Source organism: Rhinoraja longicauda, chromosome 3 (genome assembly GCF_053455715.1).
Source record: "Rhinoraja longicauda isolate Sanriku21f chromosome 3, sRhiLon1.1, whole genome shotgun sequence".
Lineage (NCBI taxonomy): Eukaryota > Metazoa > Chordata > Chondrichthyes > Rajiformes > Arhynchobatidae > Rhinoraja > Rhinoraja longicauda.
Window position 1 is genome coordinate 34,925,838 of NC_135955.1, and position 17,097 is coordinate 34,942,934.

General features: G+C 39.9%; 1 protein-coding gene across 29 annotated transcripts in view; it reads left to right on the forward strand.

Moving 5' to 3' along the window:
• LOC144591791 (receptor-type tyrosine-protein phosphatase delta-like) overlaps nucleotides 1–17,097 on the forward strand; it is a 1,768,335-nt gene that overhangs the window by 1,463,279 nt on the left and 287,959 nt on the right. For all 29 annotated transcript variants that reach the window (XM_078395814.1, XM_078395847.1, XM_078395838.1 and 26 more), the window contains 2 exons: nucleotides 205–350; nucleotides 6,846–6,987. In XM_078395814.1, coding sequence (XP_078251940.1) covers nucleotides 205–350; nucleotides 6,846–6,987 — 288 coding nt within the window. The remainder of the gene's footprint in view (nucleotides 1–204; nucleotides 351–6,845; nucleotides 6,988–17,097) is intronic.

Genomic DNA, 17,097 nt, shown 5'->3' on the forward strand with positions numbered 1-17,097 from the left:
CTTGAAAGCATCCAACGAACTGGCCTCCACTGCCCTCTGAGGCAGAGAATTCCACACCTTCACCACTCTCTGACTGAAAAAGTTCTTCCTCTAGCAGACTGGTTATATTATAGTTCAATTTGTTTAATGAAATGTAGCATTGCATGGCAACTGAGTCTGAAGTTATTAAGGAATCTGATTTATTGCTTCCCTTTCTTTTTATAGCACCACCAAAGTTTACAAGAACTCCCATTGACCAGACGGGAGTCTCAGGAGGGGTTGCGTCATTTATCTGCCAAACCTCCGGAGATCCGAGACCGAAAATTGTATGGTCAAAAAAAGGAAAGAAAGTCAGCTCTCAGAGATTTGAGGTATTGTATCATTGGTTTACCATTAGAAAAGAACTCTGTAAAACTCTCATTCTTGCTTTGTTCTTCCACTAGAGTCCAGTCTGTAGGATGTTAACAATGTTAAAATGTTGACAGCTGGTGTATCTAGTATCATGTGGCAATCAAACAGTTCACTTTAAGTAATATTTTTAATTGTTAATTGCAGTTAATGCCAAATTCAGAAATCTTGTGACTTTGGAAGTGGAGATTTTTCCTTGCTCGTTGATGTACATTCATTATTATTTGCCCCCATTTCTGCACCCCTCTGAGTTTACATCTTTGTTTGAGCATTACACTGTAGATCATTCTTTTCATATTCTTTGTGTCCAAGTACATTTTCAAACCTGCCTTTAAAAAAAATATTATATAGTTCTACGGTTCCTGGGTGGCCAGTCATTACAAATTCCCAATTCAGAAGCATGTGCATCTCACAATACTTTGCTAGAATAGTTTTCTCCAATCTATTGCAATCACGTCTGTGGCATTCTGTGTGCTCTTTGTAATGCCTCTGTCTCAGCTCCTGTATTCCTTTCTTTGTACTTCAGTGGGTAAGTGGATTTATCCTTCTTTCTTTATCTTTGTCCTCGGGTCCTGTATACAATTATTCGCACTATTGCTTGTTCTTTCTTGTTTTGAACTTTTTTTAAAACTCTGCAGCTAATTTGGGGAATTTGGATGGGTTCACAGTGGCTTCTCTCCCACAGTGGCTTCTCACCATTACTAGTTATTTGCTTAACTTTGTCTTCTTGTATCCCTGAGGATTTTCAGGTAACTCAGTCCATTTACTATAAGCAAAGGGTATTAAAAAATACAGTCTATTTGTTTTCTCTATCTTTGCTATTCTCATCACACTAAGGTCTCTATGACAATAGATGCTGGAGAATAAACTTGTTTGATCATGTTACTTTATTAAAGATTGAAAGAATTAGCAAGTATGTGCCCCAAATTTTAAATATGTCATTTGGTGAGTCGATAGAGAAAGAGGCTAATGGAAGCATGTAACTCACAGGTTTTTCTTTGTACATTTCATTTTTCCTCTCTGCCCACGGAGATTAGCTGTTTATAAACCCCTTGGGGATCATATTTATTCCAATTTGTAGCAGTCTGGCTGAGGAATTCTTTCCACAGAATCAAGCACCATTAAAGGACTCTCGAAGACTCAAATGAGGAACTGCCTGGTTGTGGGAGGCTGCATAAGTGAACTTAACAGATATCCCCACACCATCTTCACTGTGTTTTGATTTGATGATGGATGTAAAGAGATATTGTGAAGTATTTCATCAGGTTCAGCTCATAATGACAATTAGGAATAGAGCACCTCAGCTCGCAGTGAAACCAATTGCTCCATTCGCCAAGTGCTGCCCTCATTATAATCTCCGCTTCACAAGGAGCTATGATTCCTGATGCCTCTGTTTGTGGAGGTTGGCCTGAGTGCCAGAATACAGTGCAGGAAGGAACTGCAGATGCTGATTTAAACTGAAGATAGACCCCAAAAGCTGGAGTAACTCAGTGGGTCTGGCAGCATCTATGAAGAAAAGGAATAGGTGAGGTTTTGGGTTGAGACCCTTTTTCAGACTGAGAGTCAGGGGTGAGGGAAACGAAAGATATCGACGTTACGTAGGAAATATGAATGAATTATTGTGGGCTCCACTTTTCCTGGAACGAGCCGCTTGAGGAAGTAGTTTAGGCAAGCAATAGCAACATCTAAAAGACATTTGGACTGGTGCATGGATAGGAAAGGTTTTGAGGGGTTTGGGTCAAATGCAGGTGGGTAAGACAAGCATAGATGGGGCATCTTGATCATCATGGAGAATTTGGGCCAAAGGGGCTGTAAGACTGTAAGACCAAAAGACTCTGTATCACTTCAAGTGTGACCACCTCATTGAAGCAACTTGATCAGCATGGATGAGTTGTGCCCAAGGGCACATGTTTGCATGCTGGATAACTCTATGACCTAAGTTGATATCCACCTGCTTCTTCACACAAAGCAGAACAACGGCATGGCTGCTGGAAAGTTGATGGAAACCACAGTCTTTCTCTTGCTCCTTATTGTTATTTTTCAGGCAGGTGCTCGTTGATTTATTTTGTGCTTACATGAGCTCTTATAACTTTCTCCCATGGGTCAGTTTCTTATTGTTGTTTTAGGAGTTCCTCATTTGTGCTTGAATCTAGGGAATCAATTCCTCAGCCAGGCTGCTTCATATTATTATGGGAGATGTGATGCTTTCAGTTGTTTAATTTAATGATAAGTAAGCAGGGCAAGCAGTTCTAATTAAGCTAATTCATAAAATGTACCTTCACTTAAATAGCATTTATAATTAATTATGCTGCCCTTGCATAAATGAGTAAATTATTATCCGATCTGACTGTGAGATTTGAGCTTTTCCAACTTTCTGTTGATGTTCCCATTTTGAATAGAAGATTGTAGGGCCAGTGTTGGCTCCATAGTATTACTTGGCCTCTCAATGAGATGTTCCCACTTTCAAGGCTTAGTCTGAAACTTTACCACACAGTTACAGCTAAAACTTCTACAATACCAGAGATGCAATCTCAAGAAGGACATGTCTTGGTCAGCTTTGTGCATGAAAGTAAAAGATCCAACATCGGTGTTCACAGGCATGAGTGTACTATTGAAGATAGCCAATGTCATCCCTCAACCAACATCAGCAAAGGAAAAAGAATCAATTGAACATTTGTTACTTGCGACTGTTATTTAAAGTCGACTGTAGCATTGACCCTACACTCCAACAGAGTTTCAACGTTGGAAGTACTTGGATACCTGTAAAACATCTATTGAAACAAGATTTTAAGGTTTTGGAATTTGGAATTTATTTCATAGATAGTGCTTCCTTTCTGGCATTCTGTCATTCTCTGTCTGGCTTACAATAAAGTACACAGATGCATAAAAGGTTCTCTCCTACACTGGAAAGCATAAAAGTACCAAGAGTATGCTGTCAGTTCTATTTGTCCCCATTTGAAGCAAAGTCTTGGAAATGCCAGTCACCAAGTATGATGAAAAGCAGCAGCCTGTACCTAGTTAGCTTCAAGCACATTGATGAAATGGCATGTCTCAAGAAGTCGTAAGATGCACATATCACATATTCTCCAATCTCTCTTTCTCGAACTTGTCTGGAATTTGACAAAACAGCGCTTCCATCCCTGAGGCTCCACTCAGAGATGTCCATCTCTCTTCTCATGCACCATTGTTTTAGGAGAGCTATGAATGAGAGATGTGAAAGATCTCGAATGAAGAAGGATGACAGATTACTCTCTTTTAGTTCACTCAAATCTTTCAAATTCTATTATCTTTCACATATCAGTCCTGCTGTCTCCCTGCCAGCTGAATTTTGATGTAGTTTTAAAATAGTGGTTTACTTTGTATGTGTGCTAAGGCTGTACTTTGTAGCTGTTTTGAAGGAAAACTTCCTTTTCACATTTATTTTCCATCATAGAATGAAGAAAAGAAGTGAATATCGTTGCTTTTGTTATTTTCTTGTTTGCTCGTGGGGAATTTTAGGCTTTTTGTTCAGATCATGGGCGTTTGTTAAAGATAACCCTTTATATTGTCTCCTTGCCTTGAGCCCTAATGCTATTAGCTTCTTTGGACTGAGAGCCACAGAGAATGGATGACATGGGTAGAGTAAGTCACTTGATTTGAGATTACAAAATCTCTTAATGGAAAATTTTCCCTGTGGGGCTGTCTGACCTATTATATACAAAGGATAACTGCAACTGGAAGATTAAGGCCACCAGGACCATAGAGAAACGTATCTTTTGTCCAACTAACCGCATGATCAAGTATTCAACACTAAAAGTCACCAAAATAAAAGCTTTCTATGAGCCAATGACCAACTGTGGTAATATGGCCACAATTTAAGTCGGAATGGCTCTGTGTTAAATGGATGTGCATGTTCTGAGATAAAAATACCCTTTTTTTACCTTTCAATTTTCACCATCTCACGTATATCACCAAGAGGAAGTAAATGGTGCATCCCGCAGAATAAAGTAACAGACTCATTTATATGTAGTGCCTTTGTTATCCTCAGGCAGTCTCAGAGCATTTCACAGCCAATCTTAAACCAAGCATGCAAGATTAATGATGATAAGTAAATGCCACCTAACATTTTTTGTTTTGATGCAACTGGGCCTTTTAAAAAATGTAACTGGGCCGTTTGAAGTTGGATTTATTTATACATCGAATGCATGTCCCTTTCACTGACTTGGGTGTTCTCCTGATTAATAAAATATAATTTCTGGACTTCTACTTGTAACAAAAGTACAACATTCTCCTTTTGGAAGTTTATACAGAATCAAAAACGAAACAAACTGCAAAGCTCACAGTGCCCTTTCACCTTGAGTAAATTGTCAAGTGTCCCAGTGACAAGACATAAAATCAATAATGTGTACATTAGTGCAGAATAAATACACTTGGTCTTGGCTTCAGTACCTCCTGTGGTCAAATAGTCTGGCAGTGTTTGAGTCACTGAGGGGGTACAGCTCTTATCAGTTGTGTGCAAGTGTGAATCTTTTACTTCAAAAGCAAAGGATAAATTATGAGCAAAACATAAAGTGAATCAATGAACCCAAGCGATAGTTTTGCAACTTGCAAAGAACTAGGACAGAAGAGAATTGAAGGGTTCCCTACAGGTCGTATTTTAAGACCAGTCCTTTCATTTAAATAAGAATGAATTTTGATTCTAATTTCCGTCTAAATTAATAGATGGCAATAATTATTAAATTATTTTAAATAATTAATTAAAAATATTGTGCATGTGTGTGCCTTTGTGTAATCAAATAGGATCTCCTCCCATAATTTCCAGGCTTTTCACTCCAGTCACCATTGAAAATTTCCTCTTCCTTTCCTCTTCCCGAATTATGTTACTCCACCCATGTTATTCTACTGTGCAGAAGGTCAGGCAGCCTTTTAACTTTAGCCAGACATGAGCAGTTCCCGCAGGTGGTCGTGGGAGGGAAGTGAAATTCCTCGGGGAGACTCCAGCTTGTTCTCCCTAGTTTCAGTGTAAGTCCCCTTAATATGCATCGTGACAGTGATGAAATGAGAAAAGCATGTCTGAATTCCCACTGCCTCTCCGGTTGTACTCATCAACTGTGCAGTGAAGTGCAGCCATTCATCAATACCAGACTGATTAGTAGGACTGGATGTTACAATCCTTAAGGTTTGCACTACAATTGACTGGTGTTGTTCTTGGGGGTGACCACTAGGTGATGTTGCTACCATTCAGACACATCTTCAGTTGTGTACCTCAACGTCACTGGGTGTTTCGGCCTTTTATCACAAGACACCCTCAGTCGAGGCAGGCCCACTGCAGGGTGATCTGACCTGGGTGTGTGTCTTATGGTTAGCCTCTAGATGGTCACACGGCAGCCCAGACAGCATCTCTCAGATTCTATTTGAGCCAATAATCGGCTGAAGGAAAGTCTTCAGTGTCGGCACTCTTGCTATGACCATTAATGTTACTGTTTCAGTAATTAAATAAATTCAACGTATAATTGAACTAAAGGTTCCGATCGCTTCGCTCAACACCTGCGTTCGGTCCGTGTTAGCCAAACTGATCTCCCGGTGGCCGAGCACTTCAACTCCCCCTCCTATTCCCAGTCTGACCTTTCTGTCATGGGCCTCCTCCAGTGCCATAGTGAGGCCCACCGGAAATTGGAGGAACAGCACCTCATATTTTGCCTGGGCAGCTTGCAGCCCAGTGGTATGAACATCGACTTCTCCAACTTTAGATAGTTCCTCTGTCTCTCTCTTCCCCTCCTCCTTCCCAGATCTACCTCTATCTTCCTGTCTCCACCTATATATATCCTTCCTTTGTCCCGCCCCCCTGACATCAGTCTGAAGAAGGGTCTCGACCCGAAACGTCACCCATTCCTTCTCTCCTGAGATACTGCCTGACCTGCTGAGTTACTCCAGCATTTTGTGATTAAATATGAAATGTTGAACTAAAGGTGACGCTTTTCAAAAGATCCTCTAAAAAATAAATTTGAATTCAGCTAGTTGAATTCCCAGATCATCAGCTGATTACTATAACTTTAATTCAGCTCAACAAAAGAAATATTAGCAATAGCTTATTTTTCTTATGAGGAGTTATACAGCGCAGAAACGGGCCCTTTGGCCCACTAGGTCCATGGGGCCATCAACAACCCATCTACATTTTTTTATTCTCCCCACATTTCCATCAATTCTTCTCAGTTTTTTCCCCCTCACCCACACACTGGGGGCAATTTGCAGCAGCTGATTAACCTACTGACCTGGAGTGCATAATACATTTACCCACTGCAGATCAGTTCTCACCTTCTGTTTGATGAGGAAAGAGCAAAACATTTAAGTAAAAGATAATGTTGTCAGTAGTTCTCTCAAAGATAGCCTGTATAACAAACAGGCTGTTATATACCTGAACAATTCTTTAACATTAGAAAGTAATAGCCTAAAACAATATTTCCTGTTTATCTTTGCAGGTAATAGAGTTTGATGATGGATCTGGGTCTGTTCTTAGAATACAGCCATTGCGGACACCGCGAGATGAGGCTATTTATGAATGTGTAGCCTCCAACACTGTTGGAGAAATAAGTGCGACCACCAGGCTCACAGTATTACGTGGTACGTTCCCTTCAGAATAATACATTTAACCCAGTGCTCAAACCAATTATGTTTCTCTTCCATTTTCACCTGTGGAGGTAAGCTGCTGTGAATCACATAATATGGCTGGCTTGGATTTTAATGTGGCGTTCAATGTGCACAAATCAGCAATAATATTTTCCTCACTGTTATATAAGCAGATGTTTTAACGATATGAGTGATCCTACAAACGGACACACAACAGGTAAATTAATAATAACCTGAGGAAAGGTTTAAATCACAAGAGTATCAAAACAGTTGGCAATTTGTGACTAATTATGTTTTTATTATCTTGCACCATTTTCCATCATTGCTTTATAAATTGGTATGATGGTGTGAAATAAAGATAATCAGGTCCATTGAGGATTTTAAATATATATTGTTTCTTCAGCAGCAGACCAGAGGGGTACAGTTAGATAACGAGGAGGGTGCATTCTGGGAAATCAACTGTGCGCCATTTCATTGTCTTGAAATTAAATTGCTCACAATACTGATTGAGAACCCAGCAGTGTTCCTTACCATTGTCAAATACTGTGTGACCATGATTATTATGTTTATTATCGTACTCTTTAAAATACCCCTTCTCGAAGATAAACATTGGTGCCCTGCTGTGAAAGCAATGCCAAGCAGTTTATATGATGAAGTTAAATCCATTCAGATGGCTCGGTAGGAATATCAGAGAACAAAGAGCAGCCGGTGACTGGCTGCAGACAGAATACAATGAAGAACAAAACAAGGGGTATCTGACAAGGGGGTCTGCATTGCTTCTTCAGTTGTGGCTGTGAGTTACATTTTTCTATTCCAAATCCTCAATAGAATCCTGTAACATTATTTGTGAGCAAGACATGAGTGCGATTGAGGACCTGGAGAAAAAAAGAGGAGAAACACACGGTTAATTCTCACTTTAAAAAGGCTTCATAGGTGTTTGACAAATTTCAGAGAAGTTTGAACTCAAGAGCATTTTGATTGAAGTTCATAAAGTAGTGCAAAGGCTGAACTGTGTTTATAATTACTGTTAGTTCAATGAAGTCATTTTGGGAGCAGCAGGATCATATGTATAAATTAGGTGAGGACAGAGCTCGATTAGTTGCAAGTCAATCCCTTTTTGGCCTGTGTACAGTGGACCTGTGGAAGTGCTTCACTCATGTCGAGTGCTCTGGAAAGAGAGCTGCATTAGTTCCAGAGATATTCAAGAGGTCGCTGAGATTTGATCACGATGGTTTCCCAGGCTAACTTCAGTTGCCTTTGAGGGAACACAGATGGATTGGCCCGATGTTTTTATACACTGCAGCAGGAAATTACACAGATTTAGATGGGGAGGCATGAAGCAAACAGATGAGATGAGAGAGACAAATAGACCATTTAGTCTTTTCCAACTATTTTTAATGTATCTACAGTATATTGTGTTAGAAGCAGTGGAAATACAGTGGTATTAGGCATTGCACTGCAAGCTGCGATAACACCTTATATATTTAAACCATTCGATTTACCTCTGTGAAGGGTGGTCACAACATGAATTCTTATCACACAAAACACGTTTAAATCATATCCCACCCGTCCACTTTCCTGCTTCCAGCTTTTGAAAATCCCATTAATCTACTCACCTTTCCGTAATTCTATATTTCTCATCCATCTTTCACCAATATTTTAAAAGCCATTATGTTGCATTTTGGAATGGGAGTATGAGCCACTAACGGTAGGGATATATCACATAAAGTAATAAATGCAACACCTGACATTGAACATAAAACAGTACAGCACAAGAACAGGCTCGTCAAGAGTGTTTATTGTCATATGTCCTGAAACGGAACATTAAAATTCTTGCTTGCATCAGTACAACAGTTATGTAAACAAAGTACTCTGTAAACACCATAATAAACAAAAAAATATATATAAATACATTTATGTATATACATACATTTATATATATACATTTCCCCCAGGTCTACGTAGTTCAGAGGTTATTTGGAGGTAGCTGTGTTCAATGGCATGATGATTCTCGGGCTGTAATATCAATGCTGAATACGATGCCAATTTAAACTAATTTCCAATCCCTGCCCATGATCCATATCTGTTAATTTCCTGCATATCAATATCCTGCATATCTAAAAGCCTCTTAAATGCATTATCGTATCTGTCACCCCTGACAGCAGATTCCAGCCACACATCACTCATACAGTACAGAAACAGGCCATGCCACCCAAGATGCTCCATCTAAGCTAGTCCCATTTGCCCACTTTTGACCCATATCCGTCCAAACTTTCCTATTCATGAGCCTGTCCAAGTAACTTTTACATGCTGTTATAATACATGTCACAACTACCTCCTCTGGCAGTTCGTTCCATATACCCACCACCTTCCGTGAAAAAAATTTGCACAACATATCTCTTTTAAACTTTGCCCCTCTCACCTTAAAGCTTCGCCATCTGGTCTTTGACATTTAACATTATTGATACAACATTTTATCAGCAGTGTTTAAATCGGGAATTTTTGGGCAAGGATTCAAGAAGCCAAAATGAATTATCTTCCTTTCTAAAAAGAACATGAATTAAATTACATTTTGAAAGGAAATCAACGCCTGCAGGGATAAGAGTCCAATGATTCATTGACCTTGATATGATGATGAATATCTAAAGCATTTAAGAAAATCAATAAGTCTGGGAAACAGTAACTCCAGAGAACAGTAACTCCAGACGTTTCATTTCTGTCCGAAATAACAAAAACATTTGCTCTGGAAATGTAGAATTTCTGTTCTGGTAAACTGTGTAGACACTGTGCACATGGATACTCATGAAGACAGGAGTGTCTAGGACATGCAAATAAAATCTGTGCAATTAGCTGTATAAAATGGGAGTCAGAATGCTGCATAGAAATAGTGGTGCAGTATGCTGGAAACATGAAATGAATGTACAGACACTTAATTCTGACACCTATCCTTCAAGTTTAAAAAATGCATTTTATCGATGCTGCAATAATAGGGGGACGATTGTGGAGTTTCTAACCTGCCAAAGGAAATACTAAGCTGATGGATGACTAAGTAAACTTCAGCCAGTGTCAGCTCAGTAAGTCATGGTAATTATGCAAATAAATGCTTCTATTCCATGTTCATTTCAGTATAGAAACGCAAGAGACAACGGATGCTAGAGTTTTGAGCAAAAACAAACTGCTGGAGGAATTCAGGGAGTCAGGCATAATTTGTACAAGGAAATAGATCGATGATATTTCAGGTTGAAACCTTTCTTCAGACTCCCATTTTATTCTATTAATTGCACTGATTCTATGTGCATTCTTCCACAGATGCTGAATGGCCAGCTAATTCCTCCAGCAGTTTAAAAAAAAATTCAGGTCTACAATATTTTCTTCAAATATTTTAGTGCTTTTTCTTACTTCCACTGCTCTAGTGAATTCCAGCAGCACTGCAGAAAACCATTATCATGACTTTTTACATCAAATCATCGACAAAAAAAATCCCCACAGTTATAAGAATGTTGGAAATTCTCAGCAGGTTTTGCAGCACCTCGGTGAGAGACAGTTAATGTTTCTGATAAAAGGTCATCAGGCTGAAACATTAACACTCTTTCCCTCGCCACAGGTACTGCTTGATCTGCTAAATATTTCTGCATTTACTGTCCTTCTTTGAGACATCTGCAGATTTTTTGCTTATAGTGCCTCAGGTCCGAAGCTTTGACATTCCCTCCGTAAATCTTTGCTTCTCCTTATATTCCTGTAAAAAGAAAGCACCTTCAGCCAAGTATTTTTGACAAACATTTTTGAGCACCTTATCTTATATCCGACCTGGTGACTCGTGCATATCCCTGGGGCATTTTCGCTTTGTAAAATGTAGACAAGCTTGTTTCTCGCCATCTGTACAGTTGACACTAATTTTTTTTTTTGTGGCAGGTCAGTTCACATTTTTGATGTATAAACCAAAAAAAGAACAGACAGGACCTGGGTTTGAACATGTGCCAGTGAATAGATCATGCAGTCAATTAGGCTCACGGGCCTGAAAATTCTAGTCAATGTACAGTATGTGCAAGTTTTATCCGTAACCCGATCTGTAAATGCAGAAGTCACTGAGGTTAGTCAGAAGGCAATGAACAGTTTACATCATTTTACCAATTTTTTTTTCACAATAAGTATGATTTATTTTTTTCCACATGATATTTAATTGAAGGCTCTTGCGCTATTCGAGGAGCTCAATACCTCCAGGATGGCCATTTCGTCCAGAGTTTCTGTTTTGCAGATGATATCATCATCTGTGATCAACATCACCCCTTCACCACTGTAACATAATTCCATTGCCTTCCAATTTCCTACAAAACCATCAATGGATTTAGTTCCAGACTCCACCCAAGATGAGCCAACATCCCATGAATCCTCTCCCCATCCCCCCACTAGGGCGGCACGGTGGCTTAGTGGTAGAGTTGCTGCCTTACAGCACTTACAGTGTCGGAGACCCAGGTTCGATCCCGACTACGGGTGCTGTCGGTACGGAGTTTGTACGTTCTCCCTGTGAACGCGTGGGTTTTCTCTGAGATCTTCGGTTTCCTCCCACACTCCAAAGACATACAGGTTTGTAGGTTAATGGGCTTGGTATAATTGTAAATTGTCCTTAGTGTGTGTAGCATAGTGTTAATGTGCAGAGATCGCTGGTCGGCACGGACTCGGTGGGCCGAAGGGCCTGTTTCTGCGCTGTATCTCTAACCTAAACTAAACTAAGCTTAACAATCGCCTCCGTGGTATTCCGAATCCTCTCTCTGATTCCCCAGTGTCCTCCATGTATTTTGGTCATCTGTGCCCTGACTGACTCCAGTGACCATCATCTAATGGCCCCTGATAGATCCACCTACTCAACCCATACCTCAAACATTTCACTGGACCCCAATAATCCTTTGTCCAACTACCCAATCTTTATCGCTTATCTTCTTCCAATCCCTTATCTCCTCCACACCCTTCACCCCCTTTTCCCATTGTGCAGAATCACTGGGCTGGATGGATGATGTTTTGGGTCGGGACCCTTCTTCAAACTAATTGCTAGGGTGGGGAGAAAAGAAAACCACAGAAGAGTGGAGGGGCAAGACAACATAGAGGAGACCTAGCTTATTCTGAGCAAGTGACAGCTTTGCTGTGAATGTTTGATAAAAGTTCTGCTATTTTATGAACTGAAAGGTTCTTTTAACCCTTCATGCTCATCAATAGTTTGTCTTGAATTTTCATTCTTGGGAACTTAAATTATATGATGACAGTGTAAAGTGGGCTTGAAAATCTATGGCATAAATTGCCCTTACCATTGGGACGACCAGTGGTAATGAGTCATCTGTCACATTTGGTTTTGAGGACATGATGATCACCAAGCAAAATCAAAACCCTTTCTTATTACCAGTAAGGACAATGCAAGCATCACTGGACGTCTGTATGCAATTTTCCACCAACTGAAGAAAGAGAAAGTGCCTTTTCTTTCACTTTGTAAATTATAGCTTCTCTCCTCTCCATCTTTATCCTGTGACAAATGTTAGTCACTGTGGCCGTTCAACAAAGGGCACTCTGAAGATAATAACAGTGTGAGTGAGAACAGCAAAAATGCTTAGAGATGTTCCAGATAGCTTTCGCATTTTGTCTGACTCTGGTAGTAATAATAGAGTTCTGTGAACCCTTTTCACATTTTAAAGTTTAAAAAAAAAATCTAATTGTATTTGCCTGCAAAGAATATACATGGGAGACTGTAAGTGACTTCAAATTACGTTTGTTTTTCTATGTCCAGTTTTGGAGGTAGAGATTAATAGTGTCTGTGATCAAATAGCTAGCGGGTCCAGTCTGATTTCATTAAAATGAATTTTGAGAGGAGTTCTGACTGTAAATTTAATTGTAGCAGGCGGTAACTGACAGCTTAAAGCGAAGTGATTTACATCTCTATTCAGGTAGGCAAAAAGCAGGCTCACAGAAATTTTGATTTAGGTTGGCACTTAAGTTAATATTTTAGATATTTTGCTGCCACGTCAGACATGCACAGAACAGATCGAGTCATTGCCCTGTGCTCCATTAATCTTTATGCCTACTCATATTGCTTGGCATTTATTTTCGATACTTACCTTAATATCTTCCACATTGACTGATAGAAATTAGTGTATTTCTGTTATATAACAAGTACTGGTGTAACCCAAAATATTCCTGCATCCAAATATAAAGTTTGAAACATCTTTTTGCAAAACATTATTACTTCAGAATTCTAATAGAGTCATAGAGTCATACAGTGCGGAAACAGGTCCTTCGGCCCAACTTGCCCACCTTGACCAGCATGTCCCATCTACACGAATTCCACCTGCCTGCTTTTGGCCCATATCGCACAGAACCAGAGTAGAGCCAAGTCATCCTTGATTCCAAGCAAATGCCCCAGAAGAATTGTTTTTTTGTTGTTTTTAAAGATCCAGTCTGGCCCATCGGCCTTGCGAGTCTCCACCAACCAATAATCACCTGTATACTAGTTCTATCCCACATAAAAGGGACAATTTACAAAACCCATTTAACTTACAAACCTGCACGTCTTTGGGATGAGGGAGGAAACCAGGAGAAAACTCACGCGGTCACAGGGAGAACATACAAACTCCATAAACACAGCACCCTTAGTCAGAATCAAGTGCTGTGAGGAAACCGTATATCAACCGAATATCAACTAATACCACCGTATATCAACTAATCAATTGTCAACTAATCTAAATTTTTTTGGTTGCTTTGCCAATTTGTCCATCACATGCTATGAACTTAGCTTGTCTAAAAATTCTGTTGCTCTTATTCTACCATGCACCACAACCCCGTTTCCCATGCTTGCCAACATTCATTAATTCTTCCACCAGCAATATCTAGAATTTGAAATACTCATTCCTCTTTTCAATGAAGATAGACACAAAATGCTGGAGTAACTCAGCGGGACAGGCAGCATCTCTGCAGAAAAGGAATGGATGACGTTTCGGTTCTTCAGACTCTTTTCAACTCCTGCCGTAGACTTTTTTATCATAGTTACCACCTCCAGATATAGAGCTTAACAAGGTTTGCATGTGTTAATTCCAGCTCCTTTGGTCACTCCGAATGTTACTCACTGCCCTCTCTCATCCGTTCATGTTTCATGTATTTTGTGTTTTATGACTGTTGGGAGATCAATTTCCCTCCTGGGATTCATAAAGTTCTATCGTATCGTATCATTAAGGCACATTAGCTTTACTCTGAAATCAGCCTTTGAGTCCACTGTCTTAATCTGTGGCACAAAGTTAAATCTTTTTTTTAATAATCATCACCATGAAAAGCTACCAGGCATTTTTTACTCAGCTTAAGGAACTTTAGGAATCTCATTTATAGTTGTGACTGTCTAGTAATTGGACAGTTGTTGTTGTAGATGAAAGAGTGTGGAATTAGATGTTTTTGACAGGGGTCGGGAATCAGTTAGGAAATGGGAGACATAGAGAAATGGAAATATCCCAAAATGGTCAATTGTGATGAAAAACATCCCTGAGCAATCTGCAAATGCCTGAACTGTTACATTATCTATATATTACTAAAGCTCTCATCGTGTATATTTGTCTGTTTGATGGTACATAAAATATAGCCAAAACAGTACAGGATAGCGCAACAATTTTTGGCCCACCCCACCTCACCATTCGCTTACGGTCTCAATTGATCAAGTTTTGTTCCATTTTAAAAGCAATGAATAAACTTTAATAAATGCGCCCCCCCGCTGGGAGGACTGATGCCCGTCCCAGTGTACCCCGCGTCTGACCTTCTTCCCGTGGTGCAACGAGGCAACAGAGGGTCAAAGAAGATGGCCGCCGGCAGGACGAACATGCCGCAGCCCCTTGCGGCCGCTCTCCTGCTGATGGCCGCCCGGGGCCGGGGTGAGTGGCTCCGTCTCCCCTTTCCTCTCCCCCCTCCCCGGCCCCAGGGGAGATTCCCTGGCCGGCAACGGGTCCACGGGTCGTCAGTTGGGGGAGGGTTGTCGGGCCTGCAGGAGAGGTTTGTACGGAGGGTTGCCAGGCCCGCAGGAGAGGTTTGGGTCCAAGCCTTCTTATTCTAGTTATGAATAAAAGTGTAGATTACTGTATATTCAACTTTGTTTCGATTACATTACATTCGGTGACACAGTAACTGTTGTCGATAGGAACGGCAAATTGCAGAGTGATCTGAGCGGATTAGAAAAGCAGGCAGTATTGGAGCAGACGGAATTAAACGTGGGGAAATCATTCACTGTGGGGAAATCATTCACTCGAGACCCTAAAGTGATAGCTCAGAATATTTGCTTTATAACGAGAAGGTAGAATCCATGCTGGAAGAGGCAAATAACTAAAAATCTAATGGGCTATTACAAAAAATTAATGGAAAATACTACTGCAATGCTAGTCTGTACCTTGTGGAGCTGCAATCTCAGAGGTGAAGGTTTTATTTGGTTGTCTGAGGCTCTGGTTAGATTAATCCAGAGCATTGCTCCACTTCCCTCAGAAGAAGGGTTTTATTATGTTTGTAATGGATGCACTGCAGATTCAGAATAATACAGGTTTACAGCGTGGTAAATTCTGAGGACATTACATTGCTGAGTCATTTATTCCTTTCAGAAGATTAAGAGTGATCTAATTGAAATGTTTTAATAATTGAAGGATTCGATTGGATTGACTGAAGAAAAGCTATTTCTTCTGATAATAAATTCAGAATAAGGAGAATACCCTTGCAGCTAATTTGTGCAGTGGTGATGTCAGGTAGAAAATCTTCACAGAAAGCATTGTGAAAACCTGTATTCTCTCTCAAAGCTTTCAAGCCAAGGTCAATTAAAAATAGCAACATTAAAATTTATAGTTTCTTTTATTTGGTAAAGGTATTAAATGGTCAGTATCCGAGATGTGTAAATGGAGCAGAGATACAAATCAAAGCAATCTAAATCGAACAGCGGAACTGAATGATCTTGTTCCTTTCCTCTAATCTGCAACTTTGATTTCAACTTGAAAAATGGCCAGTTATTATATTTGAAGCTATTTATCACATATTTAGTGTTCACCAAACACTGCAAAGGGTAGATGAAAATGAGATTTATCAGAGTTAGTGCTGTGCTGCTGAACATTAGTACTCTTTTGCTTAGCTCCAAAGAATGATAAAAACAGGCATGAAAATTACCTCCATGGAGCTTTATGTACATGGATGATAAGGAATATGTGGTATTTGTGAGAGTTGCAATGAGAGATAAATGTTACAGTTTGCAGGAACAGAACCATTATCTTGAGGGACAGCTTATTATAAACTGATGGAACCGATAAATACCAATGAAAGCCCCTCTGGGAAATGTAAACCAGTATTCTGACGGTGTGCATTTTTACATGTCAATTATGTGTTTAGTTTTATTGTGAATTATCATGCTCATCTGCTCCAAAAAGAATATCTCTTCAATGTCCTGAATGTGAATTTAATGTTGTTGCTGCTGATGGAATAATATTGTAAACTGAATTTAAATTTAGAATTAACTACCTTCACAACCCTCCCATCCCTTCAGCCCCATTGGGTGATAAGCAGCATACAAATCAGGGGATAAATAAAAAGAAACAGGAATAAGCCATTTGGCCCCCTCACATCCTCACAGCTCAATAAAGTCATAGCTGATCGTTCACCTCAGTGACAATTTCCTATACTTGTCCCTTAATATCCAAAATGTGTATTGATCTGGTCTTAAACATATTCAGCAGCTGAATCCCTCCTCCCCTGGATTCACCCATTGCTTGTCAATTCTCATCCACCCCTCACCTCTTTACACTGGTGATCTCCCTTCTACTCTTTCAGTCCAGGTGAAGGGACCCGACCTGAAAGACCAACTCTCCTTCTCTCCAGAGATGCTGCCTGTCCCACTGAGTTACTCCAGCATTTTGTGATCTACCTTCAATTTAAACAAGCATCTGCAGTTTTTTCCCACCCAATTCTGAAAGTACTAGGGTAACAAAGTCGAGGCAGATCCTAGTATCTGGGAAGATAGTGATACAACCATACAGCGTTGAAACAGACTCTTCAGCCTATCGATTTTGTGTCAATCATCAAGCACACATTTACATTATTTTTTTCTTTTTCTGC